Consider the following 24402-nt stretch of genomic DNA (forward strand, 5'->3'; position numbering starts at 1 on the left):
TTTCTAGAATATAAGCAACAGAGAACAGGACAAGACAAAGGATCAAAAAGCAATGAGATAAACAATGCCTTTCCCAAACTAAACAAGATAAGCTTCTGACAAAAAACATCCCAAGTTAATGTTAAAATGGGTACCAAACTGCAGAACTTTGCAATGGCAAGATGAGAGAATGCCATTCCTACTGAATCTGAGCATGGCAAAGCCACCAGAGAAAGTGATAATTGTTGTAAATGACACCAAAATTAAGTCAAGTAGTAGCCAAATTCTACAGCTGACTTCCTCCAACTAAGATTCAGTTTATAACTGGTTGGAATTGAAAGAAAAATGATGTATTGAATGAAAAAAATACAACTTTTTTGTTGATTAGAAAGCTGCCAATAATTATTTCTTCAGAATACAACAATTAAAGATAAAAGAAACCACTCTTCTTGATTAATTTTGCCTCTAGTAAAAGTGTGTCATGTTACTAAAAAACAAATCAAAGTCACTATGTACTTGCTCCTGTAATAGTCCCTGGCAATTTTGAGGAGGAATAAATTCAGAGTAAAAATTCTATTTAAGTGCCTGAACTGCTTAGTAACAGATATTTAATAAGAAACACATCTATATACAAGAATGTAAATTAGGCAACTTGTATAAACACTTCAGTAGTGTAACTGTTTGATATATACAGGAGAAATCTTAAAAGGCACTCATTAAGAGTCACAACTACCCTGTGCAAATCTTCACTGAGTTTCATTAGCCACTTTGATCCAGGCCTCCAGAAGAAGCCCTATTTCTTGTTCTAAATCCTTGCTCTCTGGTTAAGCCACCAAGGAGCAAACTTCCTCTCTTCTCAGCATTTGGGGTGTGGGGTTTTTTTAATAAAATTCACTGTCATGGTGAATTTATGTGCAGCTGGTTTCTGTGACCTTTTATTTTCTGAAAAAAAACCCTCATCTGCCCTTTTTACAGACAAGCTAGCACTCATTTACTTCTTAGAATCTAAGCACTAAAAAAGGCACAATTTTCTTTTTAGCCCAATGTAGCTTTTTATTATTAAATGACCATTGCATCAATCATTCATTAAGAATGTGAAGTTATAACAGAACAACTTCTGGGTTTCCTACTTTTTTTATTTTTGAAAAGTATGTGATTTTGCTATAATATATGCAAAAATCATACCTGTAATGTATTTTATAAATGTCTTAGTAAGGCATGGCTTCAAGCATATTTTTGAAGAGGAATTGTTTTCATTGTTCTAGCTGGATTTATTTTGTCTTCACCAATGTAAGTAACTGTGTTTATGATCACATGTAATTCACTCAGGCTTCATACAGCACAAATGGTATTTCACCACCAAAAGATATTTTCCTATGTCATAGCTTTGTTACAAAGTAATAAGTTTGTAGAGGTTTTGGTGGTCTTTGGTTTAAGTGCATTATGCAAGTGTAAAAATTACCCCCCTCTTTGTATTTTTTGCATTTTATTTTCATTAAATTTTCCTATTTCTGGTAGCTTCCTGGCCCCCTGATTTCAGATAGTAAATTAAATATTTATTACTCACTTCCTTCCTTGTGTCTTGAACAGCATAACCCTGTTAATTTGATACTCTTGCAAAGCGGCAGCTCATCATCACCTAGTAAAGATTAAGATCTGTTAAAAGGGTGATTTTATTCTCAAATGGGTATATAAAGGGATTTTCTGCTTCATCCCTGGCTGCAATTTTGCTTTAAGAGTCTGTATTTACTGAAATGCACTGCCTGGTGCAGCACTGGATGCCATTGTGCCTGCAAGGGCAAATTCGCTGTTTGTGGTTCAACTTCTTGTCTTCTGGGACCACCTCAGACATAAGAAAAAGCAGACAGTTCACCTTCTGAGAGTAGAATAAACACTATGAGACTAAAATGGTGTATCTTTGATGATTAAAAACTTGTTTAAATTGTAACAGACTTATTACATCACAGATTTAATTTTGAAAACAATATCATCCAGTTCTTTTATGTACAACCCTGAATGTACAAAATCTTGGGGTGGAAGGTTTTACGAAATTCAGATGATCATTAAACAGTGATGAACACTTAGATACCAGACTTAACTAATGATATTCAAATTATTAGTCCACAAATAATTTATTTTCTCTTGCTATTACAGAATGAAATCCTAAAGTCATTGAAGAATGAGTGAGTTTCAGCCTTCCTGTCAGAATGGTACACCAGGCTTGTTTAACAGATCTTGGAGTGGATGGCACCATTACCAGATGATTGGTGCTTCAGAGACAGTCATCCTTCCCTCTCTGACTGGGATTATCTGTTCAACAGGTTTAGTTGGAAATATCCTCATTGTGTTCACAATAGTAACGTATGGAATCAAATACATTTTTCAATAAGATTTACTGTTAAAAAAATAAATTATGACTGCATGAAAGAAGTAATTGCCCAGCACAGACAAGGATAGCAAGTCTTTCATGCTCTGTTTAGTCATTGACATTTACTTCTCATTAAAACAAATTAAATCATGAATATAGATAGCAGTAATTTATGTCTTCTTAGCCTTTGCCTCTATGAGATAGCACTTCAGTGCATGAGTGACTTCAAACATACTCAAGAAAACCAAAATACATGCCTTCTTCCCTAGTTTCTATTACAATTGGCAGCAGTCTTCCCATTAGCATATGTAAGAGCTAGACTAACCTTTCAACTTTAGCTATGGTACCTGCCTGGCATTATAATGTTTTACAGAATTCTTTGATCAGTTGAAATATAGTCTTTTTCTCCTTTCAAAACTGCTCCTCTACCTCATTATTTTGGTAACAGAGCTGCATCTATTTTCTGCCCTTTTACAGCAACTTCCTAGAACTCACTGTTTTTTTCCAGCATTACCTTACTTCTGGAAACAGGGCCTTGGTGCTGGTCCAGGATTCTTACATGGCAGGAATTAATATCTCAACATATTTTTGATGTATTCTGACAAGGTAAAATTACTGAAGTTGCTGAGGTTTTGGGGACCATAAAACCAGACACAACATTGTTTATGCAAAAAAAAAAAAATAACTTTTAGTCTCTTAATTTTAACAAGAGGGTTTTTTTTATATATATATACCTATATAAAAAAAAATAGCTGATGCTATCTCAAACTCTAAATCCATACGCATGTATCTTGAAAAGGTGTCTTTTATCTGAGGTGTAAGTTTAACATAAAGAATTATGAGAGCATAAGGCCAATATGCATGACACTCTACAAGGATTAATAGGTGGGACTCCAGCCCTATATATTGTGCTTTTAAAAGGAAGATTTCCAAAGGACAACATAGTATTAAGTGTCTGTCAGCCCCTGAGCTTTAGTAAAATTCCCTTGAAACTACCAGAAATCTAGTCCTTGGTATACTCAAGAACATTGTAGCTCACATTCTGAATGCAGAGGGAACAAATGTGGAAACAATATGTCTGAAGTGAACATAATAGCAATATGAAGTTTTAAATGTATGAATAAATGGAAAGGAAAAAAAAAATCCTAGAGTTTCTAAAAACTAGTTATAGAATCTTTAAAATAATAGAATGGAAGGAAACTGACAAGGAGCAAAGATTTTTTTTTTTTTTTTACCCCGATGAAAAGCCTTTGTCTACCTGAAATAAAAATATGAGAGACAGTGGGAATAGGCACAAACAGTGACTTGGGGAAAAAAAAGAATATGATTTAAACTATGTTTGCTTGAGAAAATTATAAGCATTCAAATTCATGGGCATGAGCATTAGTACACAGGAAAAGAATTTAAATAGTGTACTAAAAAGTTAGTGTGGTAGCTACCAACACTAAAAAAGACAGCCACAAGCCTCAGATTCTGTAAACAAATGTACATTTAAAATGCAGCTACATTTTGAAAAATAGCCATGTCAGAATCTCATGTCCACTAGATAGGTTGGATTCTGCTCAATGGCTCTGCTTCAGAGAGGTGTCTTGATCATATTTTCTCATTTCATTAAAATTAATGTTTTTAATTTTGTTTGCATTACAGAGTTAATTCTTTTAAGAGAGAAATAAGCTAGATTATCTCTCTAAGTAGAAAGTTATTCACTTTCCAGTAGCAAATGCTTTACTCATGGTAGAAGATGATAAAGAGCAAACCTTGGAATTTCAGTTCCCCAAATTTGTTTGCAAGTCTGCCAGCTAAGGACAAACATTTTAAAGTTTGAAATAAACTGATATAATCTGCAATTTACTCAGAGAAAAATAACTAAATAGCCTAATGAATTTACATGCAATATATGCCTATGCAGTGAGATTTAATGTAAAAATTACTAACTCAATGACTTTTGGCTGGCCCTCCTTGTATGAATGAATTTCATCCCTAGGGAGCTATAGGAGTTGAGATACGCTGCTGTTTAATTAAAATGAAAATGATGAAGAAAATGTTGCAAGGGTTCAGTGTCAGCCATAAGTAACCAATAACTTTCATCCCAGCAATCCGGAAAAACTGGTCCTTAAAACTGTGGTTCTGTTAGCAAGTCTTTCAAGTAAACTTGGCTTTTCATGTAAACACTGACTTTGGTGGGCCAGCTGCTGGGAGAATGGCTGGTGTTTTATGGAGGTGGAAAACGCAATCCAGACAACCCCAATTAGCTCCATTAGCCTGACTTTATATTTTGAGGAGAAAGCATGTTACGGAAGAGAAAAGGCCATCAAATACAATTTCAATTATTTACAAGTATTTCTTCTCAGATTAACCTGATTTTTATTAAGGTAACTAATAGCAAGTGGTAAAATAGCATGTCCTAAAATAGAGATTGCAGATACGTGTGGCAACACTTACTACTTGCATTCTGAGTCCTCAGCTGGAGAGGGTGTATTTACAACTGAATATACAGTCAGCAGCAGAAAATTTCTGAAACCACTATGCACAGCTACTCTATCCAGATCAGAGATTTTATGTCATCAGTTTTTATATGCTATCTTGTTGGGAGTTATTACATCAGCAAAAGAGCAATACAGTGAATCCAAGAATTATAACATGAAAAAAAATTGCTAAAGTGTGGATGCTCCTAGGTGATGTTGATGACAAACAAGTTTCCTGAAAAGATTTTCAGAAGTAAATAGATTAACATGGAACTTTGAGGGATTGATTATGGGGCTGGCCAGATTTCGTATTTTCTTTCAAAGACCTGGGGCAAAGTGTAGGAGTTTGTCAATAATATTCCTAATAACATACACTGGGGAAATGTGGCTGATGTGAAGGAGTATGAGACTGTCATAGAGAAAGAACCAGATAGAGACTAAAGGAGGGACTAAAGCAATAGAAATGCATTAACATTTAATAGCACAAAGCCATGGAACTTTTTTCTTATTAGTGATTTTTTATAAATAGGAAGCACTGCTGTCAGTTAGAAAACAACAGAGGAAAAGCTCCTGGGATTGCTGTGGTCTGTCAAAGGCTAAAGCTGCATGAGAAGCACACACAGCTGTAATACATGTAAGGCTCTGCCCTTCCAGGGAAATGAGGGAAATGCCAATTTCATTCTCCAGGCCTGAAAAGACATACTCAGACCATTCTGAAGGGCCTGAAATGCAGCTCTCACCAGCTGTTTCCAGGAAAGATGAGATATTCAGTCTGGAATAAGAAAAGAAAAGAACAATTTCCAGAACCGGAAGTATAGAGAACTATGAAAATTCACCTAGATTTGTCTAAAAAAACAAAAAAAAAAAAGACCCAGAATTGTATGTTTGCGCTCTGTAAATCAGGATCAAATACAGCAGAAAGGGTAAAGAGCTGTTTAAACTAAAGGCCAAAACTGGTATAAGAGCAACTGGGTAGACCGCAGTGAGGAGGTATTAAAGGTTGTTAACTGGAAGGTGATTTTTACCCTCCCAAAACAGTGATGTCTTGTGGTAGCCTTCAGTAGGAGTAATGGAAATAGAATGATTATTTCTGAATTTAAATTACTCTATTATGAGGAGACCTTTTCTGCTCTTGTTGCCTGTGACAGCCAACAACTCTGTTCTGTGACAAGGGTTATCTTTTCCAATCTTGGGTTCCTAAATCTAGCAAAAGAAAACCCCGCATTAAAAAACATACTTAGTGCCCTACAACGTATCTCAGCTCTTCTGTTCTTTATTCATGGCTGAGATAGGGGGCTAAGTGTTGCTGCACTGAGAGCATACTGTCAGTTTGCTCTGACTTCTATAATTCTGTTTTAGATCTGTTTCAGAAATAAAACAAAAAAAAGCTAATGTTAGAGATGTGGGACTTCCCATGATGACAGTTGGCACAGCAACTTATACATGTCTCTAAGTGATGTTATCTGCCTTGACTCTGAGATTCAGTTAAACAGTAATATATTTTTGGACCAGGATATTTTGGACAAACTTTTGTAGCATTGCTAATCTAATGCTAAATGTTAGATAACGTTATTATCCAACAACAAATTAGATAGTGAATTACTTGGAAGCATTCATTGCTAGATACATTTAAATGAGGAAAGGCAGAGAGGCAGAGGTGTAGAACAGAAATGGCTGCCATTTTTTGTGCAATTTTTCATAACAGGTACAGAGCAAGATCCAGTCTCACAGGATCTTATAAGCCTTATCTAATTGTACAGATGTGGGCCAAATTCTTTTCAGTGTAACTTTGATTCCCTAGGCGATGAGTCATTAGGGTGCCTCCATAGAGAAACACTACTGAGTGTAATACCTATCATCTTTGTCATGATAAACTTCTCCCAGAGTTCTATTTCTCTGCATTGATTGTAGAAGCCAAGAACACTAGGAGGCATTAGAGATCTAAATTTCAAACGAGAAAATTAGCATAAAAGAATCCCACCCTCAATTAAAAGGAGAAAAGATAACATGACTCTTTCCTCATAAGTACTGAGATGTTTTTTCAGCTACTATGAGAAAATAACATGCACAGAAAAGATCCAAGAGGAAGCACAGTACATGCTTACCAGCGTGAAAGGACTACAAAAGAGGGTCAACTAGATACAGGACCTCTGCTGTTGGACGTGGTCATGTTAGGAACCAAGGATCTAGGTAAACTCCAAGTGAGAGCAGAAGGGAAGTGGACTATGGTTAATGTCAGAGATGGAAATTTTAAAAAGCTTCCTCCAAGATAATCTGGTTTGTTGCAGATGGTTAGATTTTGTAGGGGAGGAGAGGTCTAGGTGGGAGGATGACTTCAAAGCTGGTTGTACTTGCCATCACAGACATAGCCCAGAAGGAATGCCATTTTATCCTTTTCTATTTGAAGAAAAAGTATGTGCTTGTGTTTTTAAATGTGTGATGCCTATAAATAATCTTGGTTTTGACCAACATGTCCAAATTAACACTTAAGCTTCTAGTTAATGAAGACTCTCTGTCCAGGAGGGGAGGGTATAAATAAATTCTGGTGACAGCACATAATGCAGTCAGCGGGGATAAATAAAGACTGATGACAACACGCTATGCACTTGTCAAGTTCCTTGATGTTGTTACTGGAATGACAGACGGTATATAGATTATTATGTTGTCATGTCTGCTCAACGCTTCTTTTTTTAGTAGATTGGGATAATTAAAATCCCAATCCATTAAAGCATTCTGCTCTTGTAATGCAGTAACTAAACCATGGAAAGGTCTGAGGAAGTTCAGAGCAAACAAGTGTGCTCTTCTAATTCTGTGTTTGAGGGATATGTTTTGGGGCTAAGTTTTGGATTTGTGGATGTTTTCATTATTGCTGAGCAGTCCTACAGAGTCAAGGCCTCCTCATACTGCCATGGCAGTGAATAGACTGGGGGTGCACAAGGAGTTGTGAGGGGATGCAGCAGGAACAGCTGATCCCAACTGACCAAAGGGATATCCCAGATCAGCAATAAGCTCAGGGAAAGGTTGACAAGGTGGCCACTGCTCAGGGGCTGGCTGGACATCGGCTGGTTCATGGTGAGTAACTGTTTTCATTTGTACCACTTGGTTTTCTTGGGTTTTATTTCTCTCTCTCGTTACTTTCCTTTTCATTAAAAGTTAGTAGTAGTAGTAGTATTTTATTTTATGTTATTTTAATGAACTGTTCATATCTCAACCCATGAGTTTTCTCAGTTTCACACTTCAAATTCTCTTCCCCATACAGTGGGGAGAGAGGAGTGAGCAAGCAGCTGCCTGGTGCTTAGTTGTCTGCTGGGATTATGCCCCAACAAGCATAAAGTATGCAAGTTTAGAATCTGAGATTCTTGTTCTGAGTCCAGAAGTAGTTTCCAATAAAGTGTGATTTATCCTGTATATGTGAATAAAATAAAGCAGAAAAGGACCAATTTAACTTTTTTTGTAAAGCTATGTGTACAGGCAGTTTCCAGATGCTTTGAAACCTGTGTGTTTAAGCATAATGGTGCCATTTGACACCTTGCAGGAAGCACAGTCTGAGGCTTCTCTTTTCCTGGAGATTTTGCATCTTTCGATGTTAGGCACTGGAGAAAAAAGATCACACATGCGTCATTTTCTCCACAAGCTCCAGTCATTAGTGCCAGCAGGTATACTTTATGGATGTCTGGTTTTGGTTTCAGTATCATAACCAGATGACAGTGAATCATACTTTGTAATTTATTAAAAATGCTTGAAAAGAATACTTTCGTCTGGCTCATTCTCTCTAGCTTAAATCTGTTTCTTTAGAAACATAGTTATTTCATGCAGTGAAGGCAACATGAAAAATATGACATGAAGAACTCTTCTCACACAGGTCCTTTTAGGAAATGATGGACATAGAGCTGGATTTCTGAATGTGGTCCTAGGGTGGCTGGGTGGAGTTCTCCCCGCTGCAGGTTCTTAGGTGCCTTCCACTAAGAATGACAAATAAACTGGTACTTTGTAGTAGACTGGAAAAAAAATTGATTTGAGATCCTGAGAGGGAGCATAGACAAATAGCTTAAACTAGACATCTAATCTGTAAGTGATCTTAGATAGAGTGATTTCTATATGGAGACTGTGGATAAGGACCTTTTTAATAAAGCCCTGCAATTAAAAAATATTCTTCAAATATCAGTGCTTTTCAAAGACGCTTTGTGCTCCTTTCCTAAATTTGTATAGAGGAAGGCAATTTAAAGTCGGGAATTCTTTCATCTGCATGTATGACATTTGTCCAAGCCTAAATCAGGGAATGTACTAAGATAAGGATTACATTTTGGCAAAGGAAACTAGAAAAGCATATATATCACACAAAAGCTATGCAATATAGACATTATGAAACTAGCAAAGCCAAACTCCAGTACTTAGATGAAGACTCTGCATGCAGTTTTAATGCAGTTGCACTCCTTGTGTATGTATAAACTTCAGAAGACTATCTTTGAATATTTGATTGCGTGCTGATTCTTTTCCCAGTGGATCATTCCTTTTTCAGCAGTTCCATTTTTACACTGAGCATTCAAGAATCTCCTGTCTGCATCTTTGAGCAAGATTCAGCCTTGAGTCAGCTGTATTGCAAGATGATCTCTCTTCGTATTTATGCTAGGCTTATATTTCTAAAGTTCCTATGTCCCTCAGACCTGAGGGACACTTTATAGTTTTAAAAGAAGAATATGAATAATTGTGCTGTTGTTAACAAATAAATAACCATTCAACCTCACTGGAAAGCAAAACTTTGGAAAACAATATATTTTTCTTGAGCCTAAAATATTTAGTTTGAAATATCTTTGGGTCGACAAACTTCCTCAGACTCTAAAATAGTGGTTCTGACAGTGTACTTATTTGTGTGGAGTGTCCTGGTTTGAGCAGCAGCAGTCAGTTTTCTCCTTCTTAGGAGCTAGTGCAGTGCTGTGTTTTGATCTTTTGGCCTGGGAACAGTGCTGATAACGTGGATGTTTTCAGTTGCTGCTCGAATGTTTGGTCTGGCCAAGGACTTTCTGAGCCTCATGCTCTGCCAGGGAGGAGGGGAGGCCGGGAGGAAGCAGAGACAGGACACCTGACCCAAACTGACCAAAGAGGTATTCCATACCACAGCACGTCATGCCCAGGATGTAACTGGGAGTTACCCGGAAGGGTTGGGACTGCAGGGTTGGACGAGGTATCGGTCGGTGCTCGGCTGGGGGGAGTGGGGCGAGTTATCCATCAGCTGGTGCTGAGGTGTTGTATTCTTTCCTCTTGTTATTTCCCTTATCATTATTATTATTGGTGGTAGCAGTAGTGATTTGTGTTATACCTTAGTTACTAAACTGTTCTTATCTCAACCTGTGGGAGTTGCATTCTTTTCGATTCTCCTCTCCGTCCCTCCAGGAGCAGAGGGAGGGCAGGAAGGGGGGAAAGTGAGTGGACGAGGTTTGTGGTTGGGTTTAAACCACGACAGGAGTTCAGTTTTGAAGTCTGCTTTATCAACAGCATAGTAGATATTTCAAGTAATCATCTTCATGTCTTCCAATTTATTTCAGAACCCAGAACAAAACTATACCAGATATCTACATCTGCAATCTAGTTATAGCAGATTTGGTTCGTATCATTGGTATGCCCTTTCTCACTCACCAGTGGGCACGTGGAGGTGAGTGGGGTTTTGGCAGCCCTCTTTGCACCATCTTTACCTCCCTGGACACATGTAACTAGTTTACATGCAGTGCCATTATGACTGCAAGGAGTTTGGACAGGTATGTGGTTTCATATTTTCATTGTGTAACCCAGGACACTAATATCTGATTGTGTTTATGCAAAGCTGTAGTAACTAAAAAAACAGAAATAAGATCAGTTGTGGTTAATGATATTTTGAAAACTGCAAGAATCTTTTTCTGATGGTTGTGGAGGTAGCAGAAGTCTTTTAAGTCTTGCTATAGCATCAAGCTATGCACAAGTCCTTAGGAGATCCCAATCACCACACAGTGCTACTACTCTGAGGCTTATCTTTAGAGACAAAACTTCTAATAAACGCTTAATGTCACTAAGCCAAGATTTGCTTTAAACATTCACATTTAAGATTAAAAAATGGCTTCCAAACAGACTGCAGAAACCTACTGTATCTGTTATTTGTTAAAATCACTATTAAAATTCATTAGGAGTATGACAAGAATTTTAGCTTTTATCATAACTACAGATTTTAAAAAAAGCTTCTGTATCTTCTTGGTCTTAAAGAAAAAAGTTGAATTCAGGAAAGAAAAGTCTGCTTTGATTGAAAGAGGTCTTCTTTTATAAGTCAGAAAGAGCATGAAGGAAAAAAGACAAACTATCCTGCATAGCACAAGGCACTGGTCAGTCATTAAGAAGAATCTAGGATAAACAGAATCGATGGAAAGGACACTTGCTTATTGAACTTGTACCATACAAGACAGCATGCTTCCATGGAAGTGGAATGTTGTCACTAAAAAGAGGGAGAGAAAAATTATCAGAAAGCAGAAAGTAGAAATTGCAAGTTATAAACAATTTTGAAACAGTTGAATTATGGCTATCATAAAGAGCCATAATATTAGAAGTCTTATTTCATTGACATGGAATTTAAAAAAGAGTCAAGAAATTATCAGTTCCTTTGTAATTCAATTTTTAAAGCTGTCTTCTAATATTTGCATATGAATAATGTGACAAATGAAAGCCTTTTCCTATATTCCTGAAGAATTTACACTTAGCAGTACCTTTACTGTTGCTGCTTAGAGAAAAACTTTCATACAAAAGTCAGTAAGGATTAAGGCAGAATGTCAAAACCTGGTATAAAAAATATTTTATGTCCCAGTTATAGTCATGTCTTAACATGGACATTTGTTTTGTTGTTTGTTTTTTGGTTTTTTTTAAAGGTAAAGCCTGTGCTTTCTTTTCTATTTTGAGGCAAGTTTTTCCATCTCAAATACATTTGCCTAGGTAAAGCTCTTCAAATTGCTTCTCTCCTAATACCAATACCTAATATCAGCTAATACCAATTATGACACTGTAGCCAAGAGAGACAAAGATTTTTCAGGTGACAAGCTCCCAGACTGTTTATTGTTTGATAATTTCAGTAAAGCACCTCTGAAGCCACCTAGGAGTTTTTCGTTAAGTGAAAAGATTTAACCAGATATTTTGCAAAAAATCAGCAGAATTTATCAGGCTTTCTTTGACTGTAAAATCATCCCACATTTGCAATAAAAGCAAGAAACATAATTATACCTTAGTAAAAGTTCTGGCTACTGCAACATTGGACAATTCCATGTTCTCTTTCACATATCTCAAAACAAAGAAGCACTTCTACAGGAAGACAGGAGCTGGTCAGACCTGGGAAGCCACTTCCAAAAGGAGCCTAAGCTGAATAAAATAACTGCCACATGCAAATTAATATCTGTCATATTGCTGGATGCTGGTTTTATTCCTACAAATCTTCTGCTTCATTATGGCAGTGAACTATGTCACGCAACGGAATAGAGACTTTATTATTTCAGCTTTTTTATTTTGTGAATCAGATTTCTTTATAAGATCTTAAGAAGTGGCAAAACCCAGCTGTTCTCTCCATGGAGCTTTAGGGGTAAATTTATGAGGAGTACTATGTATAAGAGTTTGCTTTATATTACTCATTTTCATATGAAAATAAAAAAAAAAAAAATGAGAGCTGTAAGAACTATGCAAGTTGAGTATATATATTAACATTTCTGAGAAAGTTTCCTAAACTGACATCAAACACATATTTTTAATACAGATTCATGTTTAGGCAGACATTACATAAATTATATTTCGATGAAAACTTTGTAGCACATCTTTTGCTTGTTGGCTAAAAGAAACTTTCATAAGAAGTAGCTCCTAGCACCTGTTCCTTAGGCGAGTATGAACATGGGCACACACAGAAAACAATCCTAATCCCCCAGGTACAAGAAGAGTAAATCTGTCTGTTCAACAAAAATATTAGGGTGCAAATCTGGCCTAAGTGAAATCAGAACTGTGTACAGTGCAGACAGCATCTCCTCAAGCCCAAATATTGATATACTTTTATGTTGTGTTGCTGTGTCTGGTAAGACAGGAAAGATGACAAGATGGGACCCAGTATAATGTCCCACATAAATGTTTTTACTTGGAACGTTCCAGTAAGCCATTTGACTTTAGTTGAAGATTAACACTGTAATTAGCGATGATAGTGACTTCTTTAAAATGTCAAAGGAACACTTTGGTCTATGACATTTTTAAAAGATTGCCACGAATTACATGTTCTGAATAACTGATGCAGAATAAGAAGTTACACCAACCCTTATTCCTTCATGGCATACAAGATGGCAGCTGGTAAAGCCTGTGCTGGACTTTCTTCCTGTGACAGGATACTGTGAGGCACACCTCATTCCTTTTAAAATGAATTCACTGGAGCATGTCACAGGAAAATGCCACTGTTTGTGTCCTTTCTTACAGAATGCACCTGCTGCTGACTACTTCTCCTACAAACTTTGGTTAAAAGAAAAAGCACAATCTTTTTGACAGGGGTTGGTTGCCTGTGATCCAAGGCGTACTTTTGGTATGGCACAGCTATATAAACTTGTCTCAGCCCCCCCAGAAAGTTGCTAAACGTTAAGCTGTGCAAAAATACCCAGAGTAGATCCATGTATGCTGAGAAAGTTAAGATACATCAAACCCAGAGACAAGATTTTTGAGGTGGAGGCAGCAGTTCAGAGGTTCAAGAAGAGAAATGCTGGCACAAAGTAGTATAAAATAGATACAAAAATCAGGGAGTCTGAAGATGCCACTTCACTCCCATCGACAGCGGTACAGCAAAGACTCAAGTGTGCCATACAGAGAAGAGTACTAAGACTTAGCCTAGGATCTTGTTAGTCCTAGCTGTCTGTTGCCTACTGTAATAGCCAATAAATAACTATTTTTTGTGAATATCCTGTTTCCAAAGTGCTTCTGTGCATGGGAAAAGGACCCTGAGCAAGCTCCTGAAATCTGAGAGTTACATCGGGTACCAGTCAATTTAGAGGCTTGCAGAAACATTTATTCAGCCTATCCCTTTAAGGCCTCAGCCACATAAATGGAGAAATGAAGCTGGGAAGATAAATCTGGAGTAAGTAGCTCTGTGACGGCTGAGAAGAAACAGGCAGGTGTTCCAAGCGTTTGCAGCAGCAGAGACTGACAGGCATGAGAAAATGTGTTTCTAGTTTGCCCATTGTTGTAATGTTGCTCTAAGAAATCAAAATTTACCAGGGCAGTATAAGTGGTAAGGTGGGGCCATATCTCTATGGAAGTCATGGGCTTTCAGTTATTTAAAACCAGAACCACGGGATTTGCCATGCACTAACCCATTTACTCATTCTTCACACTCATTTTTCTATCTCTCTTTGCTTCACTTCACTTCACATGCAGTTACAAGCACCTTAGCCAGAGGAAAACATAAAAGCCTTGTAAAATCTCATTAAATACTTTCAAAGTGTCACCTTGGCCTTCACAATCATACCATGTACTATGCTGGTAGTTGGTCTCACAGATGTTGCTTCAGGCAGCATCATAACACCAAGTCTGGCAGAAAGGCAGAAAGAAATGTGGTAATAGGCGTGGGTAACAGGCACTCTATGCCTTGAACTTTTTGAGAGCTCTGCAGGCTACACCACTGTCTCCTTCTCCAGCTCTCTGTGTCAGAGATGCAGCTCAGACACTCCCATTGTTTGTTTCAGGTAAGTATTCTTCAGACTTTTCCCAATAAAAGATTCTTTCATTACTGAGAATTACTGTCAGATGAGGGCACATATCTGCCTTCAAGTTCCACTCTCTGAAGCTTAAATTACCCCTTACTTGAAGACCAGCACATTTTCCCAAATGCACCACTCACAGAGTTTCACAATTTTATCATTGGACAATAGGCAAGATTAAAAATTACACCCAAACTGAAACAACCAATAGAAACCCACTGCTGCAAAAGAATGGAGACAAAAGATGCTTGATAAGTATTTAGGGTGAGATTAATTTCTTACTGTCTGGGGAAGGGTAAATGAGAATACTAGCTGGCTGGAATACGTTCAAGTTCTATCAAGAAAATAACATTATTTATGCTGAATTGAATTTGTGGTGGTGTCTTCATTCCATCCACCCTAATTATTTCTTTTGCATCTTTAAAATCATTAAATTACTTTTTTTTTCCTTTGCTGAGCTGAATATTAAAAATCAGAATTAGAAACCCAGGTAATTTGTCCTGTATGTTAACATGTCATTATATGAAAATATCCAGAAAAATAATTGTGTGAAAACACAAAGTGTGAAAGAAAGTGTGGAAACTCATCTAACAATACTTAGGGAAATATGCTTCTGTGCAGGCCAGATTTTAAGGCATCATTAGTAAACCGTGCTTTTCTTTTGGGAGAATCCTGTGAGAATTCAGCTGTGTATCCAGGAAAACACTGTCTACAAAACAAAAAGAGCCAAGACATAGGCAGTGACAGGCACTTCTGGAGCTGGAAGGTGTGGATTTAGTGCCTAGAGGGTTCCATTGCACGCACTGTTCCCTCCCTTAATGATCTTCAATGACCATTAATGCAGTTAGTTTTATTACAAACTACATTAGACCCATAACCACTAGACTGCAGCTGCTATCAGAATGAGTTACATTCACTGTTGATAAGTTTTGAGCTGCGTTGCGCTTTGGTCCTTTGGGCAAAGGCAGTATCATCCGTTAAGTCACATGTCACATGGTGCCTTAAGAACTTCAGCCTTTTACATGCTAACAGCTCTCTCCCTGAGGCTCTGTAGCTGGCTTTCTGTTGGCAGCTCTGTGCACAATCACCCAAGCCGCCGTGGCAGCCTTTCCCAGAACCTCTGGGGCAGCCCTTTCCCCTTGTTCCCACGCTGTGGATCTTGCACTGTTATCCTCCCAGCCCTGCACCTGCAAACCCAACAGCATTGTTACAGTGGTTTCTCATGGGAAGTAACTGCCACCAGCGTGAGAATTACCCCTTCTTCCCCTCCCTTTTCCTACCCTGTGGTCAAAGTTTCTGGTTGGTATTAGTGGACCCAAAAACATGTGTGCCCCAAACTTAACAGCAAGTCATTGTGCAGCCTCAGCAAAGCAACACCAACAGCCTCAAAGGCAACAGCAGCTGGTAAGAAGTGAGTCTTGATGAAAACTACATTGATACTGTGGAAAAAACATTAGGAGAACCATGGAGAAGAGACCCAGAGAAGGATGCTTGTATGAAGCTCCCCCATTACTTCTTATCTTTCTCCTTTCATTTTGATTTTTCCCTTAAAGTAACTATATTCCATCAGCTACAGACTCTTCTAATAAATCTCTGTGCATGTGAACCTGTCTCAAAAACCTTTGTGTAATATATAGTTCTAAACTCTTTATGAAAGAGCAAATAACCAATGTTTTTATGGTTAGGTACCTTGTGAGCTTAAGCAAATTGAAACAAAAAGAGGATCTCACTGAAACCTTCCTAAGGAGGAACATATGAAAGCGTTAAGGACCTTTTGTATCATCCAACTTTAAGCACCAGCTAAAGTTCAGTCTCTCATTAACAGCAGGCAGTAGGCATGTCTAAAAGGTGATTCACATGGAATATGAAGGACACAGCGCAGGATGGAATATCATGTCCTGTCACCTTCCTTGCAGCCAGTGGGAAGAGAGGGGCCTGGTGAGGCACACTTCTTACTCCATGTCAGCTAATAATGTCACTTTTCTGCACTTCCCTGACATATCCTATTTCCATCATATACCCTTCAATTTTCTTACAAATACCTTGTTTAATTACAGTTGTTCTTCACAATTTGCAATGTCCACTGCAACTGTCTTCAACATTCTTACTTTGGAAACATATTTGCTGCCACTTTAAAAAAGAGCTGCAGTATTGCATCCTTACTTTGCTTGGAGATGTTGCTGTTTGCACCATCTAAAAAATGAAAGCAAGCTCAAAGTATACATAGTACACTGTGCTTACACAGAGACTCAGAGGCCAAATTTTGTGGAAAGCAGTAGTAATCACAAGTTTTATGAACCTGAGAAGCCTGTAAATTACTCTCTATTACATAGATCCTGTAAGCAGTATCGGTGTCAGAAGCTATTTCCATGAGGCAGCCAGTGAAACAGGAGAGGTAGCTGTACCAAGAATGGAACAAAGTAGCTCTACCATTGCAAATGTAGGGGATTTCTTTCTGTGACTATCATAAGGACTGAGAAAAACAGCATGAAATTAGAGAAAGCTTTTTAAGATATCATATGCCAGAAAAGCCTTTTGCTGATTCTAGCAATAATGGCCATTACTTTAACCTTATTTAGGGAAAAGAACTTGATTGTTGCAAAGCTTGAATAATTAAAGAAATCTATTTCCTACTCATATTCAAGTAAGACTGAAAATAATCTAATAAAACATGAAATATGAATCTTTCTTGATCTTATGCAACAGTTCCTGATCTTCATTGGCACAAGGGCAGCAATACCAATCAAGTGAGGTGCTGCGGGCACCTTGTTCTCACAGGCTAGTGGACCTATCTACACCTGGTTTTCTTTCATTAAGTACTTTTAAGAAGGAATCACATTTTTATGAAGATTCTTATTGTGTTTTTTCTGCATAAATAATCCACTGTTAGAGTTGTTTCTAGATCTCATATAGGTTAAGAGTGATAAAGAATTAGTCACTGTTGCTGCCTGTTTAATGGCACTTATTCAGGACACACCAAAAATGGTTGTTTCTGGGGAAAAGAGTCTTCTGCAAGAATGATGTACTTTCCAGATCAGCTTTCTTATATAAGCTGAGCACAAGCACCATGGAATTCCACATGTAGACAATAACCCTTTAGAATAACGGTGCTTTCTAGGCAGTACCTGAAACCACCTTAACATTCATGTTAACACTAGCATGGACTGTTTTGTTTTGTTGAGCTGTCTTTTTTTTTTTTCCTGCTCCACAAGAACTAAAATTCAGTCAAAATTTCACCAGTATTTAAATATTTCTGTTTTATCCTTTCCAGTTGTATAGGTTTTAAGTACCCTGACACAAAGTCTGGAAGATAGAATTTGGTAGACAAGCTGCTAATGGTCAGTCCAAGAAAATTATTTCTAAGTATTGTTTAAATTTGCTCATAGCAGCTAGCAAGTCATTCATTTTCAGTTAATTTCAGAAAATTACAGTTGCAGAAGATTTCTGTGGCTATGATTCAGAGTTTGCATCTTTTTAAAAGAATCTGAGTCTATCTAACTCACATGGGAGAGCTGTGTTTCACTGCTACTATTTAAATCTCTTCCAACCTTTTACATGAAAAAAGGCTTGTGTGATACAGTTGAAGAGGGCAGAATGAAATCTTTAATCCATTTTGTAAAGGCTGGTGATAACATAGATATTAAAAAAAAGAAAAAAAATAAAAGGCTGAAAGCTTCCTCCCTCCTTTTTGGGGTAAACTGTTGACATTCAGAGCTTTAATTATCTTCACTGCTTGTCATTAATTGAAGAATTAGAGACTGATAAATGGATGAACTGAGTTTTCTCCGTAAGTTACACCTCCCCCATTTCTCTTCAATATTATGGCTCCCCACCCACACACCAGCTCCTGCTGCCGGAGGTTTAGTTCTTCCGCCTGTCCTTTTCCTTGTCATAGAGAATGAGTTAGTGGACATGGGGCCAAGGCAGAACCATAAGACTTGTCACCTTCAGTCTGGGTGGCAGTGAGTACAGATGCCACTGTCAGGGCTAGGACCTCAGCAGCAGACCTCTCATATCATGGGCGGAAACAAAACTGATCATATTCTTAAGATGACAGCAGTGCGAAGAGAGCCACCCCTCTGCCAAGGTCTCCACCAGGAGACCCTGCTGAGGAGAACTGTATCTGTGGCAACTGGCCTGTTGAGCACCAAAGTGAGGTCAGTTGATGCTTATTTCTGTTTGTCCATGTGGCTGTATCACCTCAAAGCAATTTCAATGCAGTGCTGCAGCTCCTTTCAAGCTACCTTGTAGAGCACAGCAAGTCTGACAGCCTCAAAGCAAGACTAAGACCCAACGCAATGGAAACTTTCAGCCTCTCACCTACTGTCTGCACCCAGTACCTTCCAGCCAGAACTACAGCTGGTCCCGGTACACCAGGTTCTGCATGTGCAAAGAATGGAAAGAGAAAGGAAGAAATTTCTTTTTAGGTTTCTTTACCTTTGCTGAATTTGTTCAAAGGTGATCTGATAACATTCTTGCCAAAAAAAAAGTTGTTAAACTATGTGTTAATGGTCATGCTAGTTAGGTAGTCTGATCTTATCTGGGAATGAAAAAGTGTAGCAAATACCAGGGACTTTGTGCCTACCCTACTCACTCCTGAAAAAAAACAGAGGGAAAAAGCACCCCCCCCCCCTTTAATATCCCTTTCTCTTTTTTTTTTTTGTGAAGTATGAATCGTTGCATTTAAGAATCTGGTTTCAGCTCAGAGATTGCCCACTTCAATCCATTTTGATCTGATAGCTTAACATTCACCCTAACATTTTACAAATGGGAAGGTCACGAAACAGAAGTCAAATTTGTTTTGTATCATAAGCTGCTGCTAACTGAAGGTTACTTCTAGGGTTATAAAGTCTTTTAGTTGTATCTTTGGTTACATGGAGACCACACATTTAAATCACAACTATAAAATATTGAAGCATTCCTAGAGCTCAGATATATCAGAATGTTCAATTTTTTTAAAATAACAGTCTTGCCTGTATTAAATTATCTCCACTTTTTCCAGAAATAACTTCTCTGTTTTGTTTCTGCTTGTTTCTTGTATGTCTGAATTTTTAAGATTTATCTCCTACATGCTAATCTACTATAATTTGTTAAAAACTCTTATCATATTAATTAAATAATGTTGTGACAGAAAGCATAATCAATTATAACAACACCTGTTGAATGTTAAGGGAATTGCTTGAATAAAAACCATCTGACACACTGTACTAGACAACCTTTTAAAAAATGCAGTTTCCTTCCTTTTCAATGGTTATTCTTAGAATTTTTCTTTTGTGGTCAACAATTTTAACCTCAATATTTTATATTTTTTTGTGTTCTATTTCTCTGTTACCTTGTTTTACAGGTACCTCGCTCTTGTCCAGCCATTTCATCTAACCCATCTGAGAACAAGATCAAAGACAATTCAAGTCAATTTATGTTTATGGGTGATGTCACTTATTCTGATGTCCCCTGTGTGGGTGCACTCAAAAGTAATCAATTTCAAACATAGTTTGGAAAGTTGTGCTTATGATTTAACCTCACCTGATGATGTTCTCTGGTAAGCTTTCAAAGCCAGCTGGTGTTGAAGATAGCACCCGTTTTGTCTTTGACATCCCTGACAGGCAGACGGATGGAATAGAATTAAAGGTGGAAGCTGAGCCTTATATCATTCTGATCATTATACCAGTTTGTATTGGTAATATAAGGGCAGCCCCAGCATGACCTAGTTCAGCAGATAGCTCCCACAACAAATGTAACAGATAAGGATATCTGCTTCTCTTGCTGCATTTAGGTTACCGTTGTTTGCAAGTGAAAACTCGTTGCCCTTTCTGACCTGGCAGACTGTCATGTTTGGGAGATATAGATCACAGAAGAGATTAAACACTCTTCAGTTTGCATATATGGCTTTCCAGCATCTCATGGCCAAACAGATATCTGCCTACTTAGAATCATAGAATCATGGAATGGTTTGGGTTGGAAGGGACCTTAATATTATTCAGTTCCAATCCCCCTGCTACAAGCAGGGACACCTTCCACTAGGCAAGGTTGCTCAAAGCCCTATCCAACCTGGCCTTGAACACTTCCACAGCTAATCTGGCAACAAATCCCATAAAGGACCTGCCACCAAACAATCATTTTCCAAAGCAAGAACATCCAGTCCACTACACTAAAGCAGAAGAGCAGTTTGGAGAAGTGGTTGCTTGCTAGAATTTTTTTGTTCCTGTTGTCCATTCCCATTTCAGAAAGCAATTACAAAAACTCCTATCTTTTGTTGCATTATTCACTTGGTCTGCCATGAAGAGAAAATTTGTTTTTTATTAGTATGGAATGAAACAAATACTTGAATTCAAGTGAGCTTGTTGGTGATGACTAGCAAGGGACATGAAAGAAAATTTTAGAAAACTTATGTAACAGAGAGTAACTTTTGGCTGATACTGGGTGGTTTTAAATTAGCATGTTCATTTGGATAAGGATGGCATTTTTGGAGTGAGTATCCCAATTGTCTCCAATTACCACACTTGAGGTCACATATTCAGCAATCTCAGCTCGCGTGATCTGTATTCTTTTCAGGTGAAATCAGACTGGAAAAAGTGCTCCAGAAAATCAATGAATGGACTCAAATCACTGTTGTGTCCTCAATCCACAGGGTGCAATTAGAGAAAGTTCGAAGTTTAATCCCCTAACATGAGTATAGTGCATCATGCCCTAAGCACCAAGTACCTCACTCTACAGATTTTCCCTAGCCATTTGTACCACTTGTTAATGCAGACAAAGCCAATAAGAGTGCATCTGAGCCTTTTTTGTTCCAGCTTCCCTTCTTGTTGCCCCCCTCCAGTTGAATCACAACCAGATTTTTAATGGAATTAATTCTAACTCCAGAGCACAAAAAGAAAAAAAGAAAAAATGTATAGCAGTTCAGAAGTTAACTATTTTAATGTCAGCAAAGATCAATGAAATTCACTGCTGAAGATTTGAGGTATGAGTAAAAATAACCCCTGAAATATGACTAATAATTTTCAAGAACTTGCGAAGCACATGAGGCTCCTAACAGCCTGAACAAAATCAAGGAACATAGGAGAAAAACAGATTTGAAAGAATTTTTGGGAATTCAGTCTAGCCCATCCTCTCTCAGATGGCATGACCAGGTAGACAGTTTAAAAAACAATGAGTGTCAATAACCAGAAAGTTTAACAAATTATCAAGGTATCAATCTGTAAAGCAATAAAAAAATCGATGTCTATTTGTCAGGAACAAATTATAACAATCTAATTTCCTTCTTTGATGGAAGCTTACCTGATAAAGACTAAAAAGTAAAATATCTTGAATTGTAACAAAATAACAACTCATCAGCTTGGAAAGATGGTGTCAATTAGATTACACTAGCGGTGAAAGAATGGTAGAAAAAACTGTGCTTAGAAGATGATCTACTGGTGTACTATCTGACAAGCAAAATACCAGGGGACTAAACAGACTATGTCCTGCATAAACGTTTGCAAGAATTTTCACTAATTACCCAGGTGCTGGAAAAAGTGCACACATCAAGAATTTGGAAAGCTGAGAAGTATCTTTTGTAGTTTTCTTTTTGTAGTCAACCATATTCCAAGAAGTGCTAAACACGGACTTAATACTTACAAGTACTTGCAGTTCTAGGTACTTGCTGCTATCTAAAACAAGCTCCATGTATCTCTAATCAAGAATTGCAAATCAGAGACCATTTTATGAAAAATGGCATTTATATTTCTTCTACATTTATGTGATTGTACTTGTGTAATAATCTTGTTTGTTCCTCTTATATTTTGTTTTACAGGTATACGGTTTATCTTACTATAACAACTTTCTTTTTTCCTTTACCACTGATATTTATGTGATATATTTTAATTTTATATTAAAGATGGGAGATGTATCAGCAAAACAAGCAAGCAGGAAGGTAAAGTATTATTCATGCTTCTTCCTATATCACATGCTGTGCTCAGACTGGTGTAGGTTTTATATGTAACAGGACAAAAAGAACAATCCTAAAGCAACAGTTAGACACTGTATCACATAACATTCAGTGCTTCAGACACTGTGATATGTTCCCAGGAAACAAACTTGGGATGGGATTCAGGGGAAGAAGAAAGGTAACTTAGATAAAAGGAAACACTGTGGAAAAAGTTGTGGCTGAAGTTCTCAGTTTATCTGAGGACGACAAAAGGGCACAACTCAACCCTGTACTTCTGGCTGCTTGAGGTTATCTGGGTCTCATGGCTCCAAGGTCTCAGTTCAGGGATTGGGAAATTCAGGGTCTCATACCAGCTGCTATGCCCCAGGGAGCTGCAGGTTGAGTGATTCCAGGCTGCACTGCCCATCCTGTGGAAAGGGGACTCCAGGCCGCACAAGGATCCCTAGCCACTGCTGGCAGCTTGGGGAAATCCAGGCAATAAAAGAAAATTGGCACATGAACAGATGAAATACAGTTCCTCAGTTTCTGTGACAGCAGTTCTTCTGCTTGGATCGATTTTCTGTCAAAAAGAAAATTGATTTCCATTTTAGTGTAGTTTTTAATTTCTTGGTCAGGAGTATCATTTTCTTCTTTGCTCTAAGTCTTCTTTAAGCTCATAATCATAGAATCATAGTTAGGGTTGGAAAGGACCTTAAGATCATCTAGTTCCAATCCCCTTGTCATGTTTTAAGTGGATATTTCCAGATGTTAGATGTAGTTATAGATGAAAAAAAGATGTAGTTATAGATGAAAAAGAATGCAAAGCTATAAAGCTCTCATGCTGAAAAGGAGTAAACATTCTTAATAAAAATAATTGCCAGTATTTCATCAAATATATGTAAACTACTCTCAAGTGGCTCCTGTATGTGGCATAGAATTAAATTCAGCCTAATCAGAAGAAAGAATAATGTACAAGCAACAAAAATATATTAAGCTGTTGAGAGCTGGCCTTTACTTGCACTGTAGGTAAATTTGGTCTCAAATAACAGCCATTCTTTAGTAAACTCAATCCATGCCATCATTTTCCCATCTTCACCTTCCATGCTAGGAATCCTTCTTTTATTTGTTTTGCAGTTACACCACCAGTATCCCCAGGCAAATAATCCCAAGGCTCACTAAGATGGTGCTTGCTCTAGTCAGCGTGTTTGTGGTAAGCACTGCCCAATTCCATGTAATCCAGCTCATGAATCTTTAGGCTTCTCAGCCAACCCTGACCTTCTACATGGGCTACTACATCTCCATCTGCCTCAGCTACACCAGCAGCAGCATTAACCCCTTTCTCTACATCCTGCTTAGTGGGAACTTCCAGAAGCGTCTCCTGCGACGCACAAACGTGGAAGTCAGGATGACAGACAAGGATGTCAATAACACTGAAAACACCCTCGAGTCAAGTTTTTGATAGAAGGGTTTTCTCTTGGGAAAAGTGCATTATATATGTCTAGATTTTTCAGATGCAGTAGGTAGGTCTGATTTCACTACTTTCATGAAAGTGTAACTCAGAAATGGCTATGTTGCTGGAATTGTTGAGCTGATGTAAGAGGATCTGTACCACTCTTTGAAATGTTAGAACTCCTAGAGGAGGGATTCTCTACAAAATGTACTTTGTTACCATGCCATTCCCTTTTTTTAATGATGATTTGCACATAGATGAACCAAATGTATCGAGACAAAAGTGGATTTTTAGAAAAGCTGTAGTCCTTTAGTAGTAACAAAATAGAATGATTGTGGCAGGCTTTTAGGATCTGACACTGTGGGTGAAGTCATGGAAACTGCAAGTTAATGGCCAAAGGAGTCTTAGTTACTGATGACTCAGAAGAAGGTACCTATTGATTTTTATCCTGTCTACAGCTGTCTCATCTGGCACTCACTTCAGCAGCTATTAAAGTCAGGGGGGAGACATAA

General features: G+C 37.8%; 1 protein-coding gene across 1 annotated transcript; it reads left to right on the forward strand.

Annotated features, from left to right (window-relative positions):
- Positions 1-2158: 2158 nt before the first annotated feature.
- MCHR2 (melanin concentrating hormone receptor 2) lies at positions 2159-24402 on the forward strand. The gene is given in 5 exon segments (XM_065679136.1): positions 2159-2340; positions 10356-10565; positions 19882-20076; positions 22327-22446; positions 23575-24402. Coding segments are annotated over 5 exon segments (1032 nt in total). The 3' UTR covers positions 23900-24402.

Source organism: Lathamus discolor, chromosome 5 (genome assembly GCF_037157495.1).
Source record: "Lathamus discolor isolate bLatDis1 chromosome 5, bLatDis1.hap1, whole genome shotgun sequence".
In the NCBI taxonomy this organism is placed as follows: Eukaryota; Metazoa; Chordata; class Aves; order Psittaciformes; family Psittacidae; genus Lathamus; species Lathamus discolor.